General features: G+C 35.1%; 1 protein-coding gene across 13 annotated transcripts in view; it reads left to right on the top strand.

The window, feature by feature from the left end:
* The window catches only part of ADGRL2 (adhesion G protein-coupled receptor L2), a 191988-nt gene that overhangs the window by 137097 nt on the left and 42636 nt on the right, over positions 1-12255 (top strand). For 11 of the 13 annotated variants that reach the window (XM_035018165.1, XM_035018178.1, XM_035018168.1 and 8 more), the window contains exons 5-6: positions 3788-4588; positions 11582-11875. In XM_035018165.1, coding sequence (XP_034874056.1) covers positions 3788-4588; positions 11582-11875 — 1095 coding nt within the window. The remainder of the gene's footprint in view (positions 1-3787; positions 4589-11581; positions 11876-12255) is intronic. The other 2 variants (XM_035018171.1, XM_035018169.1) reach the window with 1 other exon arrangement.

The following is a 12255-nucleotide window of genomic DNA, read 5'->3' as shown; positions in this document are numbered from 1 at the left end:
TGTGACATTTATACCTACCCAGATAATGCCTGTGTCAAAATGTCAAATATCCTGGTTATCCTTTATCATTAACAGAAGTGTTAGTAATTGAATGTATATGTGTTTAAAAGAAGTCATAAAGATCTTAGAGGATAAAGGAAAATAATTATTAGAATTTCGTACCTTACAAGCAAGATTTGGTTTGATATTTGTGCCCTATTTTTCATATTATAATTAAATTATAAAAATTATAGCATAATTTTAGCTGTAAGTTTTGTTTGATGAGAAAAATAACCATTACTATTAGTTAAATATTTTTAATGAATCAGTGTGAAATTATTCAAAGCGAAATAGTGTGTCACTTCAGATACAGAGGATGTAGGCTTAAGTTTCTTTGGGTCAATTTCGTGTCTTGCACATCCATGTAGTCCTCCACTGATGTTAGTGGGTCGTGTATTTATGTTTGGTCTATAGAATAGTAAATGTATTGTTATGAATTAATTCATACAGTCTTTTAAGACAAGTTGCAATACACATTTGGCATGTGATGAAGAATGCTAATTTCATTAATTTTATTGTATTTTTATATTCTTCTGGGTTGATGGAGTTTTGGCTGGTTTGACAGATCTGTCCTTTGGGTTTTCATAAAAATCATAATGTAAGGACTTTTGTTTTCAATATCCATATCTTATGTGATTCATCAATCATCAAAGTTTTTAATTATTTTTTTATTTTTACATTTGGGTGTTACTCCTGTTTTCATCAGAACTATAAATTATATACAATTTCTATACATTTTCTTTTCTTTAAATGATTGGTTAAATCACAAAGGAAGACTTCCCTATTTAATATTTTGCCAAGCAAATGCACTGTTATTTTAGTGTATCACATAATAAAGCCTGGCCATTTTCAATTAATGGAAAACAAATATGTTTTATACATTCTGTATTGAACTTGTTTTAAGTTCTGTTTTAAATATGTAACATATTTTAAAATGTATTATTCCCATGCTTTACATTTAATTGATTTACTCAGTAAAATCATTCTTTCCTGAGAAAAAGAATACAGCTGTATATAAATATAGTCTGAGAAGTCACAACACTAATGATTTCTCTTATCCTTATTTTCCCACCATGCCCTTCCGTTATTGATTCTAAGCAGGTATAATATTGCTCTTCATTGAGGAGTAGTTTTAGGCCTACTGGTTTATAAAAAAGAACTGTTTCATATCAGTAACACTGAACTTATTTTTACTGGATATAGTCAGAATTACACATTATAGGGCAAGTATGTTTCCTGAAAGTGGTCAAATAGACCAAGTTGGATGGGGAGGTGGTGGCTTAATGCAGAGGCTTATATGCTATTCCTCTGGCAAAAATATTTGTATAGTATTTCTCCCTGAGGTATTTCAGGAGGTCAGTATTTAATCTTGATGAGTTACTGTAATTTTTAAAAATTAATCAAGCCAAGACATCTTAATGAAATGTGCAACTACGGTATCTTTGAGTAATCAGTTTGGAGATAGAGTATTAGCACACCCTAATGCATTTTAATAAGGAAAGAGGGAGAATCACAGACATCAATCTGGTCACTTTATGAAATTCAGGCAACATACTTCAAAGCCTACATACGATCTAAAATAGCGTTTTATGGTTTGTAATTATTAGAATTCTATTTACCAGCAAGAATCTTGTATAGCACCCTTCCTAACTGTGTAACCCATGTCTTTAGACTTCTTGGAGGGGAGGATTTTCTTTTCTCATTTAACTGTACTAATCAGGTTTGTTTTATGAAAGCATTTACCTTTTATGAGGTCTGTGGAGTCAAGGTATTTGCTTTGAATGCTCGGTATGATTATTGCATGCATGCCAGCTTGCTTTCTGTGTACATTGATGATGGTAGACAATGTCATAATAAGCTAACCATAATTCTTTCTTCCTTTTTCTCCTTGCCTACTGTGCTTGCTTTTTCCTTGTATGTATTTTGCTTACTTTTTTTTTTTAAAAATAGACTTACTGTTACAAGTTTGAGATATGTAATATACGGAATTTAGTAAGAATTTTATAATGTAAAGTATATATATATACCTAAATAAGGAATTTACTAATTCTTAGTGGGGAAGAAAGGCACTATGTTACCCCACCCTTCAAAATCCCTACTGGGGTTGCAGGGAGATTTATCTATTCCTGCAAAGGAGGCATTTTTTCTTATGATTAAGATGGATTTTTCTAGAAATAGAAAATAATAAAAAAATTGAAAAGTACTAAGATGCGTAATTATATATTTATTCTTACATAAATATCTTTGGGGGAAAATGTTAAAATATAACCATATCAATATTCATTAAATTTGACCTAAGCTCCAAAATTGAGTTGTCATTTTTGTAACATATTTTCCTGTTATGCTTACCTGATTTTAGTCAATTTAATAATGAGTTCGTAGGATAAGATAGGATGGGGATGATACATCTTTGCATGCATTTGTGTCTGTAGCATACATACATAAAGTAAAACTGGATAAAAATGCTGAGTGACTTTGGAAAGGCAAGAGTATATATACCATGCATTAGTGAAGAGTTTCATTATTTATTCAGGTACACTAAGTGAAGCAACATGCCAACATATTTGTATTGCCTCCTTAATCTACTAAAATGATTGATCCATGTTCTTTTATGTAACTTTAGAATCTTTCTCCTGCTAGGTTTTCCCGTTGTGTGTTTCTCTTTATCCAAAGTAGTACAGCTCTTATTCTTCCTGTATTTAGCATCTATTACGAATTCGGTCTTAGACTAATAGTCAATTTATTTTAATCTTTTTTCTTTTTTCCTTGCACTTCTTTTGTTTTTCTTCCGATGCTTAAAATAGAAGTGGAGCAAAAAGGTAAATAACGTACACAGTCTGAACCCCAGCTCCCTGTTATGTGCCTTATGGCTGTCACCTCCTCCCTTCCCTCCCCCCACAACACTCCTGATGTTAAAATAATCAGCAGGATCTCATAAATGCACCTCATAAAGAAGTTGACTGTTTACAATGAAATTATATGACTGCTAAATCTGGTGATGGGGTAAAAATTCTGAAGTCGGCGAGGGGGAGCTGCTCCTTTCTGTGTTTCTTTTTCACCCTTTATCTCTTTTTCTGACACCCTTGGATATTTTATTATTAAAGTGTCATCTTGCCTGGCTTCCAGAACCCTCTCCATAGCATGCCATGGTTACAGGGTCTCCTGGTCGTTTCATCACTGCTTTCCTTGTATTTACTTTTCTCTGTTCCTAATTACATTTTCTGAGTATTTATGTTCCTTCAAGTGAAGCACCTTTGTTTTCAGTCTAACTTTTATAAAAGTTCTAAATAAGCCTTCACATTGGGTTTTTGTTGTATTTCCTTTATTTTGGTGTTTTGCTTTTGAGGGTTTATACGTGGGCTAGGGGAGGGAGGGTACAAAGTTGGGACTAAAATAACGTACTTTGTACACTGTTATGCACAAAGCTCAAAGTTTTAAAGTATAAATTACCAAATTATAAGATTAAAAACACATAGCAAAAAATGCACATTGTCAGCTCAGTTATGAATGATCTTAAACTTAGGTTTGTATTTGTGAAAATCAACCCCAGCCAATTTGTATGCTGGTACATTGATTATTGTAACTTGAGGAAAGAAGGGGTGGTACTTGTATTAAGTATAAATTTTGGTAAAATCTAATGTTAATAAAACACATTTTCTCTCTTTTGATTTATGATCATTAAAATTTGTGTCTGCCTGTTTAATTTTTTAACTTGGCTTAATTGTTGTCTTTTCTCTGTGACTGTTAGTTTTTGTGTGCCCTGGGACCTTGAAAGCAATTGTGGACTCACCATGTATATATGAAGCTGAACAAAAGGCAGGTGCTTGGTGCAAGGACCCTCTTCAGGCTGCAGATAAAATTTATTTCATGCCCTGGACTCCCTATCGTACTGATACTTTAATAGAATATGCTTCCTTAGAAGATTTCCAAAATAGTCGCCAAACGACGACATACAAACTTCCAAATCGAGTAGATGGTACTGGATTTGTGGTGTATGATGGTGCTGTCTTTTTTAACAAAGAGAGAACAAGGAACATTGTGAAATTTGACTTGAGGACTAGAATTAAGAGTGGAGAGGCCATAATCAACTATGCCAACTATCACGATACCTCACCATATAGGTGGGGAGGGAAGACGGATATCGACCTAGCAGTTGATGAAAATGGCTTATGGGTCATTTACGCCACTGAACAGAACAACGGAATGATCGTTATTAGCCAACTAAATCCATACACTCTTCGATTTGAAGCAACGTGGGAGACTGTGTATGACAAACGTGCTGCCTCGAATGCTTTTATGATCTGCGGCGTCCTCTACGTGGTCAGGTCAGTTTATCAAGACAATGAGAGTGAAACAGGCAAGAATGCAATTGATTACATTTACAATACCCGATTAAACCGAGGAGAATATGTAGATGTTCCCTTCCCCAACCAATACCAGTATATTGCTGCAGTGGATTACAATCCTAGAGATAACCAGCTCTACGTGTGGAACAATAACTTCATTTTACGATATTCTCTGGAATTTGGTCCACCTGATCCTGCCCAAGGTAAGAATGTTTGCTTGCTAATGCTGATGTCTTGAAGCTTACTTTTAAAAGACTTGGGAGTCCTCTTCCTGCCGGTTTCCTTCTCCTTTTCATAGCTAAAGCTCAAAGGATAATGCTGTGATATTTCATGCTCTCACATAATGTGCACATTTTAGCCTCAGTTTGGTCTCTTTTCTTCCTCTGAATTTTTTCATTTAAGATTTTTTTTTTTTTTTTTTAATTTGAGACAGAGAGAATGAGAGACAGAGAGCATGAGAGGGAGGAGGGTCAGAGGGAGAAGCAGACTCCCTGCCGAGCAGGGAGCCCGATGCGGGACTCGATCCCGGGACTCCGGGATCATGACCTGAGCCGAAGGCAGTTGCTTAACCAACTGAGCCACCCAGGCGCCCCTGAATTTTTTCATTTAAATGTTGACGACGAAAAACTGTGGCATCATTGGTCAGTTTACTGTTTTTCATTGCTAAAAATATAATACCAGCTACAAACCTGTTAGCTTTCTTTTCTTTTTTTTTTTCCTTCTACCTGACTTCTGAATTGATTACAATCTATGTGCAGACCTTTTAACTTCTTGGCGCCAGTGGTTAAGGGAAATGTGTGTTAGGAAGTCCCAGGAGAATTGCTAGGCTTGATGTACAATGTCAGGCATAAGTGTTCTGAAGTTTTGGTGTCTGCTGTCTGGGTAGGAGAGGGAGTCATCCAACATCTTCCTAGTAAAATTATACATTTTTATTTCCTGATAAATTAGTGATGGTTTTAAGTAAATATTTCTGTGACTTTAACTGTCACACATAGACTAAGCATTAAATGATCCCCCGTGATGATTTATGAAGATGGATCAGCTAACATTTTTGATTTGTGTTCTCTTTAGGTATCTTTATGGAGGATCATTACTTTAGAAAGTAATGTAAAATCTTTGGAAATATATTTTAGTTGTTCAAGTGAATTCAGTTCTGTGGGAAACAATTTATGAGGATAAATTAAATGAATATTTCATTAAAACAAGCTTACCTCATACTCATGATAAAAGTAACCTATTCATATGTTGTTACAGAGCTTGTACTAATTATAAGTCTTTTGTATTTGAACAGTAATATTTGTGTTTTAAAGATCTGAATATTTAAATTTACTGAGTTAACTGGAATTTTCCAATTATTGAGTTTTGAAAATTTCAGGAACCAGGAAGTTCTTTGGAGTGATTTAATCAATCCCTTCAACAAGGTGAAAAAGAAATTAGTATCTTTTTCTGTCAAAGCAATACATACACTCTGTACACTAAAACATAATTACATGTACCTAAATGTATTTTAAGATAAACTATTACTGGGCACCTGGGTGGCTCAGATGGCATCTGCCTTCGGCTCAGGTCATGATCCCGGGGTCCTGGGATCGAGTTCCGCGTCGGGCTCCCAGCTCAGCGGGGAGCCTGCTTCTCCATCTGCCTCTCTCTCTCTCTCTTGCTCTGTCTCCCATGAATAAACAAATTTTTCTTTAAAAAAAAAAGAAGATATACTATTACTAAGTTCTCAATATTGTAATATGGTCAGGACCTTAAAAGCAAAAGTCACAGCTTCTTATAGTTGAATTTCTAATTTGAGTCATTATAGTATACCAAAATATGTGATTTTTATTTAAAAAGTAAGAGAATGACATATTGACTTAATGCAAGACCCCTTTAATTTTTTGCCTTAAAATTACAGTAGTAATATCCATTGTTAAATTTTGCCTTAAAATTACAGTAGTAATATCCATTGTTAAATATCCAACAATTAAATCTTTTAGGATAATATCATAGAATTATTTACTTTTTAAAAATTTTTTTAGAGATTTATTCATTTATTTTAGAGAGAGAGAACACAAGCGGAAGGGGCAGAGGGAAAGGGAGGGAGAATCTCAAGCAGACTGCGCTGAGTGCGGAGTCTGACATGGGGCTCTATTTCACGACTCTGAGATCACGACCTGAGCTAGAACCAAGAGTTGGACATTCAATCGACTGCACCACACAGGCACCCCAGAATCATTTACTTTTAAATTTAGACATATCTTTTTTTCTCATAAGACCAGCAATTTGGAATGTTTCCTGTATGTCAGCTCTTTTTCTAAAAGCTAGTACCATCCTTCTTCCTTTATCCTACAGGTTTGTCAAAGGCAAACTTGAGGAACTGACAAAATTTGACATTGTATATTGATTGTTGTGTTAATCTTTTTTGTAACCTGTGTTACTCTCACAGCTGTTACATTTGTTTTGGGCGGCAATAAATCTCTTCCCCCTCCATTAGGATAAAGAGAGATAAAATACTTTTAAAAATGGAAATTCATAATCAGGCAACACCTGAGAGATTGTGAATAAATTGAGTACAGACTCAATTCAACAAAGAATCATTGCCCTGTCTACTTGTCACAAAGTACTTCATGACTACAAGATGAGTAATAATGTCATTTTCCACATGTGGCTTATATTCTAGTAAATAATTTGATCCATTTCAGATGAAAAAGTCTTTGATAGTTTAGATATTTTTTGAAAGAACAGTTACCAGCTTTGAAAATGGGGAACTTAGACATATTTGGTAGTTGTGTTTCTACAACTGTGTTGTTATCCAATATAGTTAGCCATTCTTAAATATTCCCAGAAAGTAAAAAATTCATATCGGCCCCTTATTAAGCCCTTAGTGTCAGCATTGGTGGTTCAGTGGTAGAATTCTCGCCTGCCTTATTAAGCCCTTAGTGATACAGAGTTTTATATGACCCTAAATCTCTCTTGCTGCTGTTTGAACCATATTCTCTTTCCTCTCCCTTGTAATTTATCTTCATGTGCTTTTAGAGACTCCTGTCTCTCTCATCCAAGATCTGTGCTGATACCTATATGCATGTAGATGGGACTTTGCAGAACTATTCTGGCCCATCAATTTAGGTCAAATCAATAAGCCACTGTCAGCTTTTCAGAAGCAAGATCCACAAAACTGATAGAACAGAGCAATCAGAGAATTCAGGTCTTCAGCCGTCATAAAGCAATGATTAACTGGTTTGGCTGTAATTTAGTCTTATGTCCTGGATTTTCTACCGTGTATGTTTCTAAGGTATACGTTGTGCAGTAAAATTATCATTCCTTTCATTTTTTGTTGTGGACTGTTTCATAGGATATTAACTTCAATACTTTTCTCCATTTATAAACCCAAACCTTTTCTTTCCTAACAGGGCAAGTATATTAATTCTTTGCTCTAATCATGATTTTCAAATACATCTTTTTTTTTCTTTCAATCTTTAGCCTTATGTTATCTCTACGTAGTTCAGTCACTCCATTTCTCTAAACTAGTTCTTTTTTTCCTTTTACCTTCTCCCTATCTAAAGTAGACTTAGGAAAAACCCTTTCGGTCCTATTTTAACTCTTTTCTGCTTCTTAATCTGAATTGCTTTATATTTACTTTGCCTGCATATTTGATGTCCCAAATATTAGTTTTCTTAAAGATTTTATTTATTCATTTGAGAGAGAGAGAGAGCACACACAAGCAATGGGGAGGGGCATAGGGAGATGGAGAAGCAGACTCCCCGCTAAGCAGGGAGCTGACATGGGGCTTGATTCCAGGACCCTGAGATCATGACCTGAGCCGAAGGCAGACACTTAACTGAGCAACCCAGGTGCCCCTCCCAAATATTATGGAAAAAATATTGTGTCTTGGGTTTTGACAGTTCCTGAATATTTGTCTTGGGGTAATTATGAAGTAAGACACTTCAATAGTATGAAGAAAAATTTGTATCAAGAGAACTACTAGGTTTATTTATTTGGCAAGTGTTGAGCATAGAATACACATTTCTTGAAACATTTTTCCACGGATAACGATTGCTTAATAAAAGATAATCGTTATTTTTAGATGTTGCATAAAGGTAAATTTAATGAATACATATTTTTGCCTTCCCAGGCTACAGACTCTTTGTAACTAGAGTTCATTCAGTGAACAATGAGTGAGTTCTTGGACCTGGGTGAGGGAAGTACTACCCTTAGCTTAGCATAAATGGATTCTATTGTTAGTAAGCACTACCATAGTAAATTGAAGCATTCTGTATGTGTTTGTTGAAATTTTCAAGGGTAGTTCTTAAATATGTTTATTAACATTTTATTAGTGCTGTTTTGGGGTCTCTATACTCAAATGACAAAGGTAGGCAGAATGCTAAGTCACTTAATCTGGATGCTTGATACGACACTCTGATAACTCTGGGACAGAACTTTGTAAAATAAGGTTTAGATTTGAGATACAATTCTGTTGTGAATTGCCATGTTTTCTAGTACCATTTATAGGATAGTCTTGAGTTTTGAATCTTTTGCCACATAAGTTACATTATGAAACTTTTTATCATCTGTTGCTCTAGTATTTTATGTTATCTTCCCACAGCTTTTCTTGTTTTAGAGATTTACACAGAGAGGAATCAGTTAAATGCTCCTAAATAAGGGCAGATAGCTTTGTGGGATGCCATACTTTTCCAGAGTCTATGAAAATCTTGTGCCTAGAAAAGTAAGATCATAACATTCAAGAGTATGACCAGGTGACCTTGAATAAATTGCCTAACCTTCTCCATGGCTCAATTTTCTCATCTGTAAAAGGAAGATAATCATAGTGCCTACTTCCTGGGGTTGTGGTAAAGATTAAATAAGATGATCCGATGATCCATGAATGGTGATTAGCATAGCATCTGGTACATAAATGCTGAATAAGTGTAGCCTTTTATCATTATCAGATGCCCTGTTGGGACCTGTCTTCACTTATGGAAGAAATGTTAATTTTGAGAAACAGCCTCTGTGTTTATGGCTTCATCATTAGAAAAACATGCCTTCTGTAAAGTTGCTAAACTTCAGCTCTGCAAAATTCCAGAAATTCTGATTGTCTTTCAAAAGGGTTTAATTTTGCCACTTACAAGTTTACTTTCATGTTTTTCATGATGTCCCAATATTTCATTGATTTATCTTTGAAGAAGATCGATTCCCTTTAAACTTTTGATGAACAAAAGGTGAAAAATGTGTGAAATTTACTATCAAAAACACAAGCAAACAGGCTATAGCATGTTGCAGGAAATTTTGTGCATATACTAGAGGTCATTTTATTACCTACCATGAGTCAGTTATTATGAATCTTTCCTGGTGCTTAGCTAACAGATCACTAATTGTAGTATTGTTAAGACCTATTTCAGTGGCTAAATACATACTAATTAGTGCAGTGTCGAGAGATACATAAGATGGTGTGACTCTAAACCATGTTGCTCTGTCCTTTTCGTTTTTACTCCGATTCCCCACTACTCTCTAAGATTTGATTCAGAGGCAGTCATTTGACACTTCTGTAAAAAGAGTGTGATGCTTTTGACAAATGTTAATTGAGAAAGCCCTGAAAGCCTGGCTGCATTGTAATCAAAAGAAAATTACAGAGGTTTAACAAGATGTCAGGCAAGTGCTTTACAGAGAAAGATAGACAGGTTTGAATAGGTTTCTGCAGCAGCTGGCTAGGCATGATGTTTGACTAATGTGCACGGCATCTCTCATATGGTCAATAAATTATGCCCTGGAAATAAAACACATGATTAAGAAATTTCTCTTGAGATAGAAGGGAAAAAGGTGTAGAAAGAGTATGGTATGCATTTGTTGACCAGAAGAAGCTTCTCACTCCTAAAGAACTGGAAACATGTGCATACACTACTTTTTGTGATGGACTTAGGGTACTCTGTCAATAGTGATAGCATTATATAAACAACTACTTATGGACCAGAACTTAAAATGATAAACATATCAGTGATAATGTGAACTTGTTTTCTAAGTTTTAATGTTCTGGTTTGTTTCTTACATTATAGAGAAAGCATAAAAAAAGGTAATGTTTTTATCAGACTACTTGAAAAAATAGTTTATTTTTTTTAATTTGCTGTACTCTATTAGTTTAAATTTAAAGCATCACAGATAGAAGGTTTCAAGAGCCAGTTTTCTATAAATGTTGATAAAACTTTAGTGTGATCACCTAGTAGATTTTAAATGATAGCATTGAAGTTTTACTGACAGAATTTGGGTTGTTTAAACTAATTAAATGGCAATTAATGAAGGAAACATTAAGCTACATTATTTTTTTTAACCTAGTAGATTAAACAGTTTGAAAGGAATGCTGGAAATTTTTTTAAAACAATTTCAAATGTGTAACGGCAGTTCGTTTTACGCTCTCTATAAATCGTCGGTATGGTTTGTAAGGTTGATTTCAAATTAAGCCTGATTTGATCTAACCTGTTACCTTGCATTATAATCCTCTGACCAGAACTAGTCGCTTTTTCTACTACATTTTCAAATGTAAATATGCCTAACGAAGCCTCAGATGTTTTCTTACTGACACAGCACAAGCATGCCGAGCTTATCTTCTGTTTGGATCTAATCAGGCATGCTCAAAAATCTCTCAAGCAAGAATGGCTGCTGGGTGGAAAGATGTCACAGTATTTATTTTCCTGCAAGATGTAGAGTGGGTGACTTTAAATTTTCTACTGTCCTAACTATATGTAATTGTCAGATTTTTATTGATGCTTTGAATTTGATTATTTATAGGATATGAACTTATATTAAAAAAGAATTTTTCTGTGTTGTTTCATAGTAACATATACTTGGTATAGACACTGAAACTATTTAAAACTGTCCTTCGGTTTCTGTTGGATGATAAATGATGAAATATACTTAAGCTGCATTATCAAATATGTCATTGAGATGTAGACTTAAGACAATGAGAGTCATACAGAAAACTCTATAGTAAAGCCTAAACTTCCCTTCCTTAGCCAACAATACGAATAAATTGGAACAAATGAAGGGATTTATTCTTTCTCCAACCTTACTGGTGTTCTCACTAATTCTCATGTTGCTGGTTTGGGGGTAGTTGGATGGGGAGGGGTTTGGGGTTGTGTGTGTCCCTATACATATTCACGTGTGTGCCTGTATGTGAGTGCAAGTGTGTGTTTGAGATTAATATACTCATCTTTTCTCCGTAGTGCCTACCACAGCTGTGACAATAACTTCTTCAGCTGAGCTGTTCAAAACCACAGTATCAACCACAAGCACTACTTCACAGAAAGGCCCCATGAGCACAACTGTAGCTGGATCACAGGAAGGAAGCAAAGGGGCAAAACCACCTCCAGCAGTTTCTACAACCAAAGTTCCTCCTGTAACAAATATTTTTCCCCTGCCAGAGAGATTCTGCGAAGGCTTAGACGCGAGGGGGATAAAGTGGCCTCAGACACAAAGGGGAATGATGGTTGAACGACCATGTCCCAAGGGAACAAGAGGTAGTTCTTGTAAAATGCCAAACGTACATTTTTACATTTTGTGTGAGTAGGTTCTGAATTACACTGAAGTGACTTCGAAGAAAGAGAGACATTTACGATAGCTCATTTTGTTACTGTTTTTGTTAACTTTGGTAATAGCGCATTGGTAGATAACTTAAAGGCTCATAAATGGTGAAAGTTATTTAAGGTCAGGCCCTGAAGTACCTCTCCCTCTTAAAGACCTAGGTCGAGCCTGACATTTTTTGCCCATGGACTCCAGTGAGGCTTCCTTACAGCTGCCTTTCTCATTACGAGTACCGTTTTGGATGAGTCCCAAGAAAATCAAGGGCTTTTTGTTTGTTTGCTGTAAACGTCTGATATTTCTATGCTGACTTTATATT

This window comes from Mirounga leonina, unplaced genomic scaffold (assembly GCF_011800145.1).
Source record: "Mirounga leonina isolate KUSES-001 unplaced genomic scaffold, KU_Mleo_1.0 Mir_173, whole genome shotgun sequence".
NCBI lineage: Eukaryota > Metazoa > Chordata > Mammalia > Carnivora > Phocidae > Mirounga > Mirounga leonina.
Note: the sequence above shows the minus strand (reverse complement) of the source record. Positions and strands in the feature narration are given on the sequence as shown.